This window comes from Myotis myotis, unplaced genomic scaffold, assembly GCF_014108235.1.
Source record: "Myotis myotis isolate mMyoMyo1 unplaced genomic scaffold, mMyoMyo1.p scaffold_m19_p_19, whole genome shotgun sequence".
Lineage (NCBI taxonomy): Eukaryota > Metazoa > Chordata > Mammalia > Chiroptera > Vespertilionidae > Myotis > Myotis myotis.
Window position 1 is genome coordinate 11,651,968 of NW_023416323.1, and position 15,331 is coordinate 11,667,298.

The window sequence follows — 15,331 nt, forward strand, 5'->3', positions numbered from 1 at the left end:
GTGAAGCTCTTTATCTGGCCTTCAATTCTGAATGATAGCTTTTCTGGATAAAGTAATCTTGGTTGTAGGTTCTTGGCATTCATCACTTTGAATATTTCTTGCCACTCCCTTCTGGCCTGCAAAGTTTCTGTTGAGAAATCAGCTGACATTCTTATGGGTACTCCCTTGTAGGTAACTGACTTTCTTTCTCTTGCTGCTTTTAAGATTCTCTCTTTGTCTTTTGCTCTTGGCATTTTAATTATGATGTGTCTTGGTGTGGTCCTCTTTGGGTTCCTTTTGTTTGGGGTTCTCTGTGCTTCCTGGACTTGGAAGTCTATTTCTTTCACCAGGTAGGGGAAGTTTTCTGTCATTATTCTTCAAATAGGTTTTCAGTATCTTGCTCTCTCTCTTCTTCTGGCACCCCTGTAATTCGATGTTGGTGCGCTTGAAGCTGTCCCAGAGGCTCCTTATGCTATCTTCATATTTTTGGATTCTTTTTTCATTTTTGCTTTTCCGGTTGGGTGTTTTTTGCTTCTTCGTATTTCAAATCTTTGACTTGATTCTTGCAATCCTCTAGTCTGCTGTTGGGAGTCTGTATAATATTCTTTATTTCAGTCAGTGTATGCTTAATTTCTAGTTGGTTCTTTATCACAACCTCAAGGGTCTCATTAGATTTCTTGTAGATCTCATTGAGTTTATCGGTAGTTTCTAGAAAATTATTGAAAGACCTTAAAAGTGTGGTTTTGAACTCTATATCCAGTAGTTTGCTTTCCTCCATTTCTGTCATTTGTGTCCTTTTTCTTTGTCTCCACATTTTTTATGCTTCCCTGTGTTGATACAGTGGTTTTCTGTGCTAAGTGTCCTCTAGGGCCCAGTGGTTCAGCCTCCCCAATTACCTGAGGAGGACACTCTTGGTGCACCCCCTTGTGGTCTTTGTGCAGTCTTGTTGTAGTTAAGCCTTGATTGTTGTAGGTATCACTGGGAGGAATTGGCCTCCAGGCCAATTGGCTGTGAGAATCAGCTGTGTCTGCAGTGGGAGAACTTCTGTGCTGGAGACACTCTTCTGGGGCAAGACTTGCTTCAATGGGGCTTTGGTACTCACTGAGTCTGCACCCTGAGTGTGTCCTTTATGTTTCCACGGGGCTTCAAACTGGATGGTCCCAGTCTGACCTCTGGGTTTTCCTGGCTCCTGGATCTCTAGGGAGGTGCTAATCTAGCCTTTGCCTGAGGCTATCCAGCAAAAGCCTCCCTGCAGGGCTTGGGCGGGGCAAGTCCCATGGGATCAACAGGGCGGGGCTAGCAGTTATGGCTGCTCTCAGTCTTGCCCTCAGAGACTTTGCTTCTCAATGTCCCGGTAATCACTGCAAGCCCCTTGGAGAGAAAGCTGCCCTCGAGTTCCGACGGCTGCCAGACAGTCCCGCTTCTCTCGTATGAGTCTGGGTCCCTAGAGACTCGCCCAGAACTGGAGCTCAGAGCCTGAGACTCCCTCCCGATTGAAAAAGACAACTGCGCCCTCAGCTGCCAACCCTCTCTGCATGCACCTCCGCACCTTAGTATTTTACTTCCGCACTGCGCCTCCTCTGAGTCTCGGTATGCTTTTCTCTTTCCTTCTAGTTGTAGAATTTCCCCTCAGCCAGCCTTCCTGTGGTTCTGGGTGATGTCCGTTCCGTCTTTTAGTTGTATTTTTGAAGTGGTTGTGCGAGGCAGCAATCTCCGGTGTTTACCTATGCCGCCATCTTGGTTTCTCCTAGTTTCCCTTTTTTAAATGACAAGAGCTCAAGCAAGAGAAAAGAACAAATTGTAAACCTGGGGTTCAAAGATGTGAAAACAAAATAGGCACAGAGACATTGTTTTCATCATTTTCTCTCTAATAAAAGTAGTAATTTTGATTTTAAAAAAAAGTAGTTATTTTGTTTCTTTATGTTGGCATCACTAATAAGTCATTCTTGTGTTATTATTTCTTTTCAGGAGCCAGAGAAAAATCAGAGACTACCACTTCTCAGCTTCTCCTGTCTGAGAGAGCCTCACTTCGGGGATGGATGAGGCAGGGAGCTTCAAGGGACTCCAGGGCTGGAAAAACCAAAACTCAGGAAGGGCTGTCGGAAATGCAAGAAGTCTTAAGGCCAGTGACAGACCCCCACAAAGAGATGAACCCTAAATGCAATGATTTGGGGTCAGATAATAGTCTACGCTCAAGGGTTTTACAGGAGCGAGTCTCTCTAGTAGGTGTTCTCCATAACAGTGATACACACAGACTAAAAGACCCCAGGAATCAAACTGGGAAGAACCATTATGAATATAGTGGATGCAGGAACACCAAGAATTGGGATCTTGCACGTGACTATGTTCATCCAAAAGCAAAGCCCTATGCGTGCACACAGTGTAGGAAAACCTTCAGCTGTACATCAGACCTCATGCAGCACCAACAGATTCACACTGGAGAACAGCCTTTTGAGTGCAAAGAGTGTGGGAAAACCTTTCGCAACAGTTCTACTCTCAGGCAACACATGAAGAATCACACTAAAGAGAAGCCCTATGAGTGCAATAAATGTGGAAAGGCCATCCATCAATCTAATTTAATTAAGCATCAGAAAACTCACACTGGAGAAAAACCCTTTGTATGCAAAGACTGTGGGAAAGCATTTTGCTACAAGTTTAATTTGGGTCAACATATGCAGATTCACACGGGAGTGAAGCCCTATGAGTGCAGTGAATGTGGGAAAGCTTTTCGTCGCAAGTCACACCTCACAGAGCACCAGCGGATTCACACAGGAGAGAAGCCCTATGAATGCACTACATGTGGAAAATCTTTCTCCTTCCACTCTGGTTTTGTCCAGCATAGTTGGATCCATACTGGCGAGAAACCTTTTAAGTGCAAAGAATGTGGGAAAACCTTTTGCTCCCAGTACAATTTGCGTCAACACATGAAAGTTCACATTGGAGGGAAGCCCCATGAATGCAATAAATGTTGAAAGGCCTTTGACCAAACTCATCTTGTATTCATATGACTCACACTGGATTAAAAAAAACCCTTTAAATGCAAAGTCTATGGGAAAGACTTGCTACTACTGTAATTTCAGTCAACACATGAAGATTCACTGGAGAGCATCAAGTGTAGGAAAGCTTTTATTCTCAAGTCATACCGCACAACAGACCAACAGATTCACATGAGATGAGCCAGTAAGTGTAGACTGGCTTTCACTTAGTGCTCGTCTTTATCCAGCATAATAGGGCTCTCACTGTAAGGAACAGCGTCTTTTACTACTCCATGAAAGAAACAACGCCTTTCCTGCCTGGCGGGTGTGGCTCAGTGAACCAGGTCACAGTTTGATTCCTGGTCAGGGCACATGCCCAGGTTGCAGGCTCAGTCCCCAGGAGGGGATGTGCTGGAGGCAGCTGATCATGGATTCTCATCACTAATGTTTCTAATTCTCCCTCTCCCTTCCTCTCTGAAAGCAATAAAAAAACACAAAAACAAAATTTTTTTTAAAAAGCCTTTCCCTTGCTCTCCTGCTCCCTTGGTTAAATCCTCTCATTCATCTTGCACCTCCACAGCCTGTTTCCTCCACAGCCGCTGGCTTCTGACAGGGCTGTGAGGTACCTAATGCTTATTGTACAGCTCTGGAGCCATAACTCAGTGTGAATCCCAACCCTGTAGGCAAGTTACGAGATCTGCCTCTACTTTAGTTTCCACATTGGTAAAATGGGTAATTTAGTGCGTACTTCACAGGGCTGTTAGGAGAGTAAATGGTGTGGGGACCCTACCCAGAGTACGCGGGATGTTAAAGGCCTGTTTGCCATACGTGCAAAGGCAATGACAGCAGTTTTACTGTATGCACTGTGCAGTGTTCCTATGTATCATGTGACACTGATGTCACTATTTTAGCAAGAAACCTCTTTTGTCTGAGTTAGTATAAAATGTGCTCCTGAACAGCGGGTGGCTGGCTGCTTTGCAATAAAGCATGTCCCATCTACCTGTGGCTGCTCTCATCTCCCAGTTCCCAGCTTCCAAGGAGGTCCCATCCCTAGCAGAGGGGCTCGGACCCAACAAATGGCTTCCTGTATGACATAAATGAGAACAGAATCTGTCCTCCCTGAGTAGGTGTAGGTTGGCAGTTATGATCCCTGCTGATGTGGCTCCTTATTATTGGTATTGTTACCACTGTCATGCCTGGATCCAAGACCCTGAGGAACAATTTTTGAAGCTTTGTGATTAAACAGCACAGATGCCAGAGGCAATCAAACCTGAATTCCCAACTTAGATCAGGTGATACCATTTTTGTCCATTTAAGCAATTAGGTTATTTCTTTGATCTTCTTTGTTTTCATCTACAAATGATGCCTTTCCGGGAATCTGCATCATTTGGATGCCAGGAGGAACACATAGAATGAATCATTTTCTTCCATTTAGCTTAGGACATAAAAAGACTAAGCTAGACAGCCCTAGTTGGTTTGGCTCAGTGGTTAGAATGCCAGCCTCTGGACTGAAGGGTCTCAGGTTCAATTCTGGTCAAGGGCATATGCTTGGGTTGCAGGCTCGATCCCCAGTAGGGGGTGTGCAGGAGGCAGCTGATCAATGATTCTCATTATTGATATTTCTCTCCCTCTCTCTGAAATCAATAAAAATATATTTTAAAAAAGACTAAGACGTACATGCGACATCAGCTAGACAGTGGAATAGAAGGGTCTAGTCTTCATTCTCTCAGAAACTTCAATTTGACAGTGATCCACCTACACAAAATGCCTTCTCCAAAGCTCTGATATCCAGGTGAAAGATTCCATTACTCAGGTGGAGCATAGAAATGAGAAAAGATGATTGGAGGAGGATAGGGTCAACAGTTTCAGTTTACCTGCATCGCCTCTACCTCAAACCTATTTGATAAGCACTGAGAGAAATCTCCATTCAAGCTCTTTCATGGGGAAGAGTGAAATGAATGTTTGAATAAAAGCCAGAGTCAGAGAGATGCATCTGTAGCTGTTGACAACATTTTTGTCCTTCCAGGCTAGTCAAGTCTGGGATTACATTTGTTATTTAACTTCATCCACATACACAATGCCCATTTATGGATGAGGGGATAGCTTGAGAAAGACAGAGCAACTTGTCCAAGGTCCTAGAGCTTGTCAGCGACAGGGCCTAAGCTCATCCTGGTTCTGCCTGACTCCAGTCTGCATGCTTTCACCATACGTCACGCCTCACCACCTCCCAGCATCCCCTGCCAGGCCTCACGTACTCCCTGCACAGCACAGACGCAGCACACAGATCTGAGCTGCAGTTACTTTATTAGAGTCAGCCTGATGAAGACAGCGTGGGGACAGGTGTCTGGATTCCAGCTTCAGGTGAGAATGGCAGGAAGACGGAGCTCAGAGAAACAGTTCAGTTTAGAAGTTCAGTGACATCCTTTTTTATCATGTCCACTGTGTATTGGATGCATTCCTTGCTGGTGGTGATAGTGCCCTAAAGAGAGGGCGATAACAAGAGAAGAGGACTTGAGCCTCCGGCAGGGCTATCCTATCTCCCCAGATCACCCCACTCCTCATCCTCGGTGATTCAGCTCCATCTCCAGCAAGAACCACAGGCCACCACCGGAGAGGGGCTGTGATCAGTCAGGCCAGGATGAGGATGCCCCTAATTGCCCACGCACAGGTATTCTGTGGTCTCTCCTGTACCTAAGACTCGTCTGTTAGGTGCACCGGGTGAATGTTTATGCATGTGTCGTAAACAATCTCATGTGCCCTGTGTGCCTACATTAATGCAAGAAGTTCTTGAAAAACCTTATTTTGCAGAGTCAACACTTTGGGGGAAATAGAGTAAGAGACAGATTGTTCAAAATCTATGTAACTGTAAAAAGAGCAGTAACAAAGACAGTTCATCAGGAGATGTATCTGTGAGCAGCTACACATAAGTAGAAGTTGCCTCAGGGGCCTTGGGCACTACCATGACATAGTGGAAATTCTGGCTGTGGACACTGCGACAATGCAGGTGGAAGTGGGGCTCGGAGCCGGAAGAAGAGCCATCAAGGTGGACACAAGAGGAAGTGAAACAGACCGAAAGCCAGAAGCCTTGCAAAGCCAGCAAGTCCCTTCTGGGAAGAGTCTAAAAGTGGTGCTCGTTTTTTGTTTTTGTTCTCTTGTTAATCCTCACCCAAGGATATTTTTTCCATTGATTTTTTAGAGAGAATGGAAGATGGCAAGGTGTGGGGGGAGGATGAGAGAGAGAGAGAGAGAGAGAGAGAGAGAGAGAGAGAGAGAGAGAGAGAGAGAGAAAGGCATTGATATGTCACATCGAGATTGATTGCCTCCCACACGCCCCTGACTGATGCTGGGGATTAAACCTGTAACCCAGGTACATGCTGTTGGCTGGGAATTGGACCCACAACTCTCCATGCATAGGCTGGCACTCTAACCACTGAGCACACTGGCCAGGGCAGTGGTCGTTTTTAAATTTTCTAAAATAGAGCAGCAGGACTCCTACTTGTACAGGAGCTGAAGTCTCTCCTGCCAAAGGTTAAAATTCTCCTGCAATGTTAGCTCCCTTAATCTGGGGGAAAATCACATGAGCCAACACACTCTCTATGTTACACTGGCATCAGTCCCCTATTTTCCAGTGTGAGCTAATCGACATAATAGGGACATGCATGATAGAAGAACAGGTTGGATGTGCATGTAACATGTGGTTGTATGTTATACATGCTGTAGAGTGGAGCTAAGATTTATGAGCTTGACTGTTTATAGCTCTTATCTCTCATGTACCCCATGATGTCATGGTCTATTTGTATGTGGCATTTTGCAATATGCTGCACGTATGTCGCCAGAGCGAGGGTTGGGGGAGGAAAGTAAATTACCATGAAGATCAGATCCAAGATCTTGGATTTGATTCCCGCCTCATTGTAGCAATCCTGGATTTTTTCTAAGGCTACTTTTTCTGGTTGGGTAGCGTGGACCAGATCGAGGCTGGCATCCAACAGTGATTTGCTTCCAATAGCGAACGTACCAAAGACTCCATAAAGAATAGGGCAAGATTCCGCTGAAGGCAAGAGACAAAAACACCCCATCAAAGGAATCACTAGGGTAAGAGGTTCCTGTTTCCCCACCACTTGGAAGTAATCACATAGCCAGTGTGTCCTGACGCACCTTCCACGGACACCTGCCCTCTCCCAGGACCGCTTACACCCCAGACAGAGCAAACATTCTCTAAGAGGCACTCCCAGCTGAAAGGAGCAGTAAGAGAGGCTAGGACTAGAACCCCTCTGCCCCTGACCATGGCCCCAGACATCCCAGCCCTTCAAATAAGCACCACTACCCCAACCAACTCCCCCTATGTGTGCATAACTGATGACCCCTCCATCTTCAAACCTCTCCCTCCATTGAAAGACTGAAAACCTCGGGGGCTTTCTGCAGGACTCATGGGCAGTGATCTCCCAGCTGACCCCTAAATTTCTTGCTAGAAGCTGCGCAGAGATCATGGGGGGAGGGAGTGAGACAGAGTAAGGCCAAGGTCAAGAAGGCCATTTCTTCCCTCCTTCCTATTCTTACCCATCTGGGTGCCCAGCTCTCTGGTCACCAGCAAGGCCAGCACAAGCAGTGTCCCCTTCATCATGTCAGCTGCCGGAATGCTCTGCCCAGGGCAGGGTTTCTGCTACTTTATAAACAAGTTCCTTAAGCCCATCCCACACCCCAGGAGCTCCAACAGCCTGTGGGCAGGAGCTGGCACACGTGGCCCCTCCGCCATCAGGGTGTTAAATGTGGGAAGCAAACTGAGAGCAAATCTGGAGATGATGTGGTTTTACCTTTGCCAAAAACCAACTGGAGCTGACATTTCCAAATTACTTCACTCTGAGCCAACTGCTCTGTTGTCCAGCGCCAACTGTCACATCTCCTGGTCATCCTTCCCCCACACTATTCTGGCTCCAAATGCTACACTCTCCCAAAATGTAGAGACAGAAATCACAGGAGGGGTCAAGGCGGGTCTGTGCCACCATAGCTAAACAAGGAATCACCCGGAAAACGGACGGGCAGGTTTAATTTCTTGAGGTGAGTATGGGGAGCTGGGCCTGAATGGAGCCCCTTAAACATCGTATCTGCTGCAGTCGCTGAATGGGGCCCCAAGAAGGGATGGCCACCGTCCTTGAGCTCTGAGTCACTCACTATCAGGGAAGTTGCAGGACTTGTGGCCACATAGGTTTTCTCAGGGCTGGTAATGCTCCATTTTTAGATCCCACCACCAGTTTCCCTCTCACCCTTAAGGGGGCAGATTCCTTGGCACCTCCTTGACTCCCAGTGGCCCCAGCCTTGTTGCTTCGCCTCGCTGTCTCTTCCTCCAGCAGTAAACCTGCCCTAAGAGGGGCTGACTGCACAGCACATCCAGAAACATGAGTGCGCAGGTGTGGGTTGTGCAGTTTGTCTCTGTCAGACAGACAGAGGTGTCCACAGCCCTACAGGCCACTGTGGGCTAGACTTCTCCAGGCAACCAGAAGTGGCACTCAATCTGCTCAAACTCTCAAGGTTAAACTGAGCCTTCCACTTTAGGAAAATCGTTTGTTGGCATTAACAAGTTGAGACAGTTCATGAAAACTCAGCAGAAAGAAACCTGAGAAAGCTCCCAATGGCCAAATCTGGAACAATTTGAACAAAAAAATAACAGTATTAAATTATAGTCCAAAGTATAAAGTAATAGATGCGAGTCCACCCTGATGTAAAAGATTGAATAAATAAAGCAATGGGGGGGAAGAGAAATGCTCCTTAGAGAAGACTCCAAGCAATCCACAGACCCACGCCCAGGAGGTGGCACGCACCACCCTCACCCCCTTAAGAGGGGCCAGACTGAGTAACTCATTCCCATAGAAAGAGTAGGGAAAGGGGGAAACAGTGCAGAAAATGACATTATCAAGTGACCAAGGCTAAAATAACCAGTGATAGGACATTGATACTACGGATGCCCGGAGGTGACAAGCACGGCGCGCCACCTCTGTGCTGGCTTCCCAAGAACCCAAAGTCCAAACCCCGGTCTACATTATGAGGAGAGCAGCAGACAAACTCAGCTCCGGAGCCACTCCACACTACCTGGCCAGTGCGCCTCATGGCAGCCAAGGCCATGACAGGAAACAAGTGTCCCCACCATCTGGAGATGTCTCAGAGGGCCTTGTGGCACCCCCCCTGGGGCTGGACGACATCAGCTCGCAGAGCTGTGGGGAGGACTGCAGGAACTCCCTGTGCAGGACCGGACATGTGGCTCTCGCCCAGGTGTCCCACCACGCGGAAACTGCTCTGGGTAGAGAAAGAGCCGAGGGCATGCCGTGTTTACTTTCTCAGCTAACAGGTGCCCAGGAGCCTCCGAAGAACATCAGTGACCTGAGCCCTCATGGGGTGATCTTCAGAGGGACAGGCCCTGGGCATCGGTAGCCATGGCAAGGAAAGGCTCTGTGGGAGCCAATCCACAGCTGGAGCTCAGTACTTGGTGCCTCTTTGCCAAGAGCAGTTACCGGATATGAATCCTGTTTGGCATAGGGTTCTGACTGGGGTCAGAAACATGTCCTGTCTTTAACTCTGGGCTTCAGCAAAGCTTATTCCAGCAAAAAGCTCCTTAATTCTGACTTATCAAAACATTTCAAACCTTTATCTTATTTAATTAATCCCAGGCAATGTTCATAAGCACATATATAGCAAATATAAGTGAAGTGTTCCTATTGATATAGATTCCAGAGACATGAGATATCCCTTCCATTCATCTAATAAACATTGGTGAAGCACCTACTGTGTGTCAGCTCAGGTCCCAGTCTTACAGATGTGGCAGCACACGCAGCAACGCCCTCACATTCTTGGTGCTCATCAGACATCTAAGGGGGAGTGGAGGACAAGCCATAATGACAAGAAGTGCTATGGAGGAAGATAAGTCGGGGAGAACAGAGTGCTATGGTAGAGGGTCCCCTTTTATAGAAGGGGCCAAGAGTGTGGGAGAGTCTCTCTGATAAGGTGACAGTTGCAGCGACCTGAGTAATTGGGCCATGAATCGTGCTGCACTTGGAGAAAGCTTTGCAGGCAGCGAGGGCGGCCCCTGCAAAGGGCCTCTGCAGGACACTTGATAAGGCCCAGAAGCAGAATGGGGGCGGTGAGGGAGGAGAGAAGCATAGAGATACATTTAGAGAGACAGCAGGGCAGGGAAGAGGGGGCAAGTGTACAAATCGCACAGGGGTTGTGGGCCACAGCGGGCGTGGCTTTTCCTTGGGTTGTAGCTCTAGACTAGAGAAATGATATGTGAGCGATACAGAGAAACTCAAAAGAAGCAGCTTGGAGGGGAAATGAAATTTCTGTCAGATTGAGGTGCTATCAAAGTAAGCAGGTGGCAGACTTGGTCTACAGACAACTAGGACTTCTGGGCCAGCATGTAGGGGAGGATTCAGGGCTCAGAAACAGATTCAGGGGACTGGCCCAAGGGGGGCCACTGAGCATGTCAAGGACATTGTGACGAGAGCAGGGGAGGCAGCAGTCACCAGAAAGCCTGACCAGGGGCCTGTGCTCTGGCCTTCCCTTGGCCGGTACTAGCTGTGAAGCCAGCTAAGCACTGAGCTTCCTGAGAAATCCTTAGTGAGGACCAGACTGCTGTCAAGGACATGGGCAGTTGTGACAGGCTGACACTGGGCATCCCTCGGGAGGCCTGATTTGGGGACCTTTTTGCCCCTTTTCCTAGTCAACCTAAGAAATTTCAGTTCTTAAGTTTTTAGTGTCAGCTGACCTCAGACAGGCCTGGAGTGGGGAAAAGGAGGCTGAGCCAGTGCCCTTTGTTGACTCGGTGACTTAGGATTTCGCCAAAGTATACACTTCCCACCTCCACAGCCCCAGGGAATTCCAAGCTATGGCCTGGGAATGGCGTTGGCAGAACCTCCTGGTAAAGGAGGCATCAGATACAGGCCCCTTCCATCCCCGCCCCGCTTTGTGGGGCCAACAGCAAGTATAAAAGGGCTCCAGGGTAGGTAGGGAGCACCTGCCAACTGCACCATGATGGGGACCGGTGCCCTCGCGCTGCTCTGGGCTGCCTCGCTCCTGATCTCCAGCGGAAGTGTGTTCCTGGGGACATGAATTCTCCGGGGTTTTAAGGCCTCCCGGGCAGTCCTAAGCATGTGGGGGGGGGGGGGGAGGGGTAGGGGAAGAGTGTGTTTTCATGAGTGTCTTTCAGGAGAGTGTCAGCTTGCTTTATGTTTCAGATTGTGACATTTGCCCAGCCATGAAAAAAGATGTTATCATATTTCTGACGGGAACCCCAGAAGAATATGTTGCACAAGTGGAAAAATACCAAAACAACTCTTTAATATTGGCCAATTCCAGGAAACTGAAGGACTGCATTGATCAGAAATTGACAGAAGAGGATAAGGAGCATGCCGTCACCGTGCTGGTGGGTCTGGCTGTGTGTGTGTGTGTGTGTGTGTGAGTGTGTGTGTGTGTGTGTGTGTGTGAGTGTGTGTGTGTGTGTGTGTGTGTGTGTGAGGCCTGTCTGGGGTCTGCTCAGGTCTCTCCTCTCCATATAGCCCTTCCCTGAGAATCAAGGAGGAAAAAGAGCTCCCTGAATGAGGAGGTGGAGAGGATGGGCGGGCACCAAAGGTGTAGGGAAGGGCCAGCTGGGAAGGCTCAGTCTAGCCCTTGAGCCCTTGGGCTGGCCCTGACCGCTCGCATCTGCCGGGCCACAGCCTAACACCCTCCAGGCCCTCCTGACTGCATGACACCCCCTGGCCTCGGTGTCAGGCCCTGACTCAGCCTCTCCAGCTCACCAGCCTGGGTCTTCAAACCATTAGCACTGCATCCTTCACCTTAACTCCTCAAGTCCCCGACTCCATTCCCACTAAAGCCCTCATTTGCCTTGTTCTCTGGACCCCAGAGGGCCATTCTGCACCTCAAATGCCAGGAGAGGAGGCACCTTCCAAAAGCCCCCTTCCAACCTCCCAACTTCAGGTTGCCCCAAATGATGATGGAAACGCCACTACTTTAGCTGCAAGTGTCCACAGGACAGGAGGACAAAGGAGACTGGGCTCCTCATTCCTGAAGACTCCCAGGTGCACTTGGACCCACCAGGTCCTCCTCAGCAGCCTCTTCCTGCTCTACCCAAGACGGCCCTCCATCTCACCACGGTGACCCTTCCTCCTCTCTCTGTTCCATCGGCGGAAGCTTCCAGGCACATCCTGGGATTCTCTTGTGGGGCAGGAGATAGAGAGGAACCCACTTTTACCTGCTCAGATCCAGGGGTCACCCTTCAAACAGGCCTGCAGGCCCTCCTCAGAGGGCCCAGGGCGTGTCCCATGCAGCTTGGTGTCTTCTACCCCTGAGGTCACCAGGTTTCCTGACTTTCTCTTTGCAGAATAAAATATTCTCAAGTCCTTTATGTTAATGGAGCCATCCTTGCCAGGAGCCCCAAGGAAGCTGCTTGCCTGATCATTAAGGAGTCTCTGCAACCGCCATGTCCAAGTGTCTGACTAAAGGATTCCAGCAATAAAAGCTTTGGAATTCAAGCGAGAGTGCTTGCTCCTTGGAGACTGGGCTTTGGGGAGCGGGCAGCACAGTGGGAACCACTCGTGTGACTTGCAACTGCAGCTGGATTTGAGTGCTGTCAGATGTCGTTCCTCCACTGAATTCAATGTATGGGGAGAGGGGGGTGATAACTAGAACAGCTTCTCACGTCTGTGGACCAGGATCCACTATCTGTCATGCACTATCTACCAGATTTTAGCCTCTCAGCAGCCCTCAGAGATGGGAGTAATCATCATAGTCTTACAAGTGAGGAAGCTGGGGCTCAGAGATGTAATGTGTCTGCCAAAGACCACAGAGCTCCTGGGCAGCGGAATGTGCTGCACCCACTCCTGCCCGTCCTCTGCGGGGGAGACAGGCTCGGGGAGCTCACCTCGTGGCTGTACACATATCGCAGTCCCTCCCTGGGCCTCTGGTTCCAACCTATAAAATGGTTGTACCTCCCCTCTCCAGGGCCTCTTCGGTGGGTGAGAAGCGGCTCCTGTGAGGAGAGAAAGAGCAAAGGGTCAAGGTACCAGTGCTGAACCTGGTCACTTCTTGTGCCTCAGTTTACCCGCATGCCAGCCCCCCAGTTGCAGATTCTGCTGCCTTCAAGTAAATACCCTACAGGTTGGGTCTAATGCTCAGAGTGGGGTCCAGGGTCCTGGAGCGTCAGACGCCTCCTGCGGCTCTGCTCCATGACCATGGCCCGAGGCCTCTCAGGCCCATGCCACCCGTCGTTTTGGCCTGACCAGCATCGCCTCTCTTCCTGCTCCATCCGACTGAGAGCTCACACCACCGGGCTCTCCCAGGAGGAGTCGCTAAGAGCCTCATGGTGGAGAGGCTCAGAAGAGGCCCCCAGAGGTGATCCAGAGCAGCCGTTTCCCTCCTTGTGCTCTGAGGGCTGCAGGAGTAAGACCTGGCTCTTGGTCTGTGCCCACCGCTCTGGGTCAGGGGGTGGGACTTCTTCTGAAAGGGATAACTGCCTCTGAGAGCTGAGGAGATGGGGGGCATGTGCAGGTTATGGGGCAGAGACCCTTCTCATCACCCTCCCATGTGACCCGGGACACGTATCCCACCACGCTCCCATTCTACAGATTTAAAGTTCCAGGCCTTCTAAAAGAGCGGCACCCACATGAGTTGGGTGGGTCTTACAATGTCTTAGAGAAAGACGCCCTCTTGCCTGTGGAGAGTATATGGGTGTCGTGGAAACCCGTCCAAAGAGGAGGAGGCGATGAGTGATGGGCAATTTATCCTCACTGGGACACAATCAGTTTCTTGGCCGTTACTTAACTCCCACAGAACTCCCTAGGGAATGCTGTGTACAGAGACATCTCAATATTGTCCACGTGCTCCCTCCCCTCCCGCTGCCTTCCTCCGACCCGTAGAATCTCTATCTAATCTGGAGGTGGGGGTGAGGGAGAGATTAGCATCAGATGCCTTTCCAAACCTTTTACTGTCTGGCATCCAAACCTTAGATGCTTAAATGGTAAATGTCAAAAACTGTGGGGTTTTTTTATCTCTGATTCTAACATGAATTTGCCTCTGAGATCATAGAAGTCCTGCCCATCTCCTCCTAGGCCCAGCTCCACCTGACTTCACTTGAAGCTGTGGTAGACAAGCCTGTACTTGCAGACGTCTGTCTCCTCAAACACGTGCATTTCTCTTTACTGCTTGGTGGCTTTCTCCAGTCCCTGGGAGCTTGTTGAATGTTGTTAAGCTCACTCTGAAGTCTGGGGGAGTTACTGTCACAGGGCGACCCTCTAACACTACCCCAGCCTCCCTGACTTCTGCTGGGTCAGCTCCGAGGTGAGTTCCACAGTGTCTCTGAGAAGGTGCCTAGTGAGCTTGAGCCCCAGTTGCCCACCCCCGTGGCCTTTTCTCACTTTCCTATTTCACGTCCTCTTGAGCACCCTGAGATCACTTCCCAGATAAACTGCCTGCCCCCAAGTCCTTCTGTCTGGGTGTCCTCTGGTCAGAACCCAAACGAACATAGTAACCTGTATCCATCTGCCTGATCGGGAAGGAAAGGCAGGCTAGTAAAAGAGGCTCAGTGAAGGCAGCATGAGGAAGGAGTGGGATACACCAGTTGACTCTTCAGAAGTATCATCCATCCTTCACAGACAGCAGGGTACCCCAGTGGAGTAGGGTGGCACTCTCTTGCCATTTATTTCTCTAGGGACCTTGCACTGCTGAATTCTCAAACTGCCCTGACAAGGTGCTTTTGTGGTGTGCCCCAACTCCAGCACATGGGAATCAATGGGGGATTTCAGACACAAGTCTACACTGCTGAATTTGATTGAGATCAGGGAGTCAGGAAGCGATAGAGAGATGAAAGGAAATTCTGGGTGCTAGTACAGAGGCATCGGAACTGAGACAAGCTCCCAACTTCATTAAAAAAAAAAAAAATGAGACACCAATTACCAATCAGAAATAAAATGATGTCTATTATTCTACAATAAAAATAATAATAACTAGATGCTATGAACAAATGCCAATACATTTGATGGCTTAGATGAAATGGACAACTTGCTTAAAGATGCGAATTACAAAACTGAAAGGCAAAAGAGAATATCTGAATAGTCCTATATCTGTTAAGAAAAAAGCTTCTAGTTAAAACTTCACATATAGAAAGCTCCAGCCTTATAGAGCTTTACTGGTGAATTATATCAAACACTCAAAAAAGAAATAATAGCAACCTTATATTAATGCTTTAAGAAAATGGAGAACAAAGAAATTTCCCAACTGATCTCTTGAAGCCAGTATCATCCTCATAATAAATCTAGGCAAAATTATTACAAGAAAACTATAGACCAATACTCTTCATAAACATATTCACAAAAATTCTTAACAAAATATTAGTA

General features: G+C 48.7%; 2 protein-coding genes and 1 pseudogene across 2 annotated transcripts in view; 2 read left to right on the forward strand and 1 right to left on the reverse strand.

The window, feature by feature from the left end:
* The window catches only part of ZNF599 (zinc finger protein 599), a 45,925-nt gene that overhangs the window by 22,097 nt on the left and 8,497 nt on the right, over positions 1-15,331 (forward strand). Inside the window, 2 exon segments of the mRNA XM_036346795.1 lie at positions 1,948-2,949; positions 11,177-11,364. Of these exon segments, the coding sequence (XP_036202688.1) occupies positions 1,948-2,949; positions 11,177-11,364 (1,190 nt within the window).
* On the reverse strand, positions 5,242-7,669 carry LOC118674487 (major allergen I polypeptide chain 2-like). Its single transcript, XM_036346351.1, has 3 exons — positions 7,512-7,669; positions 6,821-7,002; positions 5,242-5,433 (listed from the first exon to the last, which is right to left on the reverse strand). Exons 1-3 carry the CDS (start codon positions 7,573-7,575, stop codon positions 5,353-5,355), a joined length of 327 nt encoding a protein of 108 aa, XP_036202244.1. The 5' UTR covers positions 7,576-7,669; the 3' UTR covers positions 5,242-5,352.
* On the forward strand, positions 10,875-12,138 carry LOC118674486 (annotated as a pseudogene).

Excerpts from the sequence above, each read along its gene's own strand:
- LOC118674487 (XM_036346351.1), bottom strand. The coding sequence starts at position 7,575 with ATGATGAAGGGGACACTGCTTGTGCTGGCCTTGCTGGTGACCAGAGAG. Across the intron at positions 7,003-7,511 it reads AGAGCTGGGCACCCAGATGG|CGGAATCTTGCCCTATTCTT; the intron begins GTAAGAATAGGA and ends TCTTGCCTTCAG. Across the intron at positions 5,434-6,820 it reads TCTTGGATCTGATCTTCATG|GGCACTATCACCACCAGCAA; the intron begins GTAATTTACTTT and ends CCCTCTCTTTAG.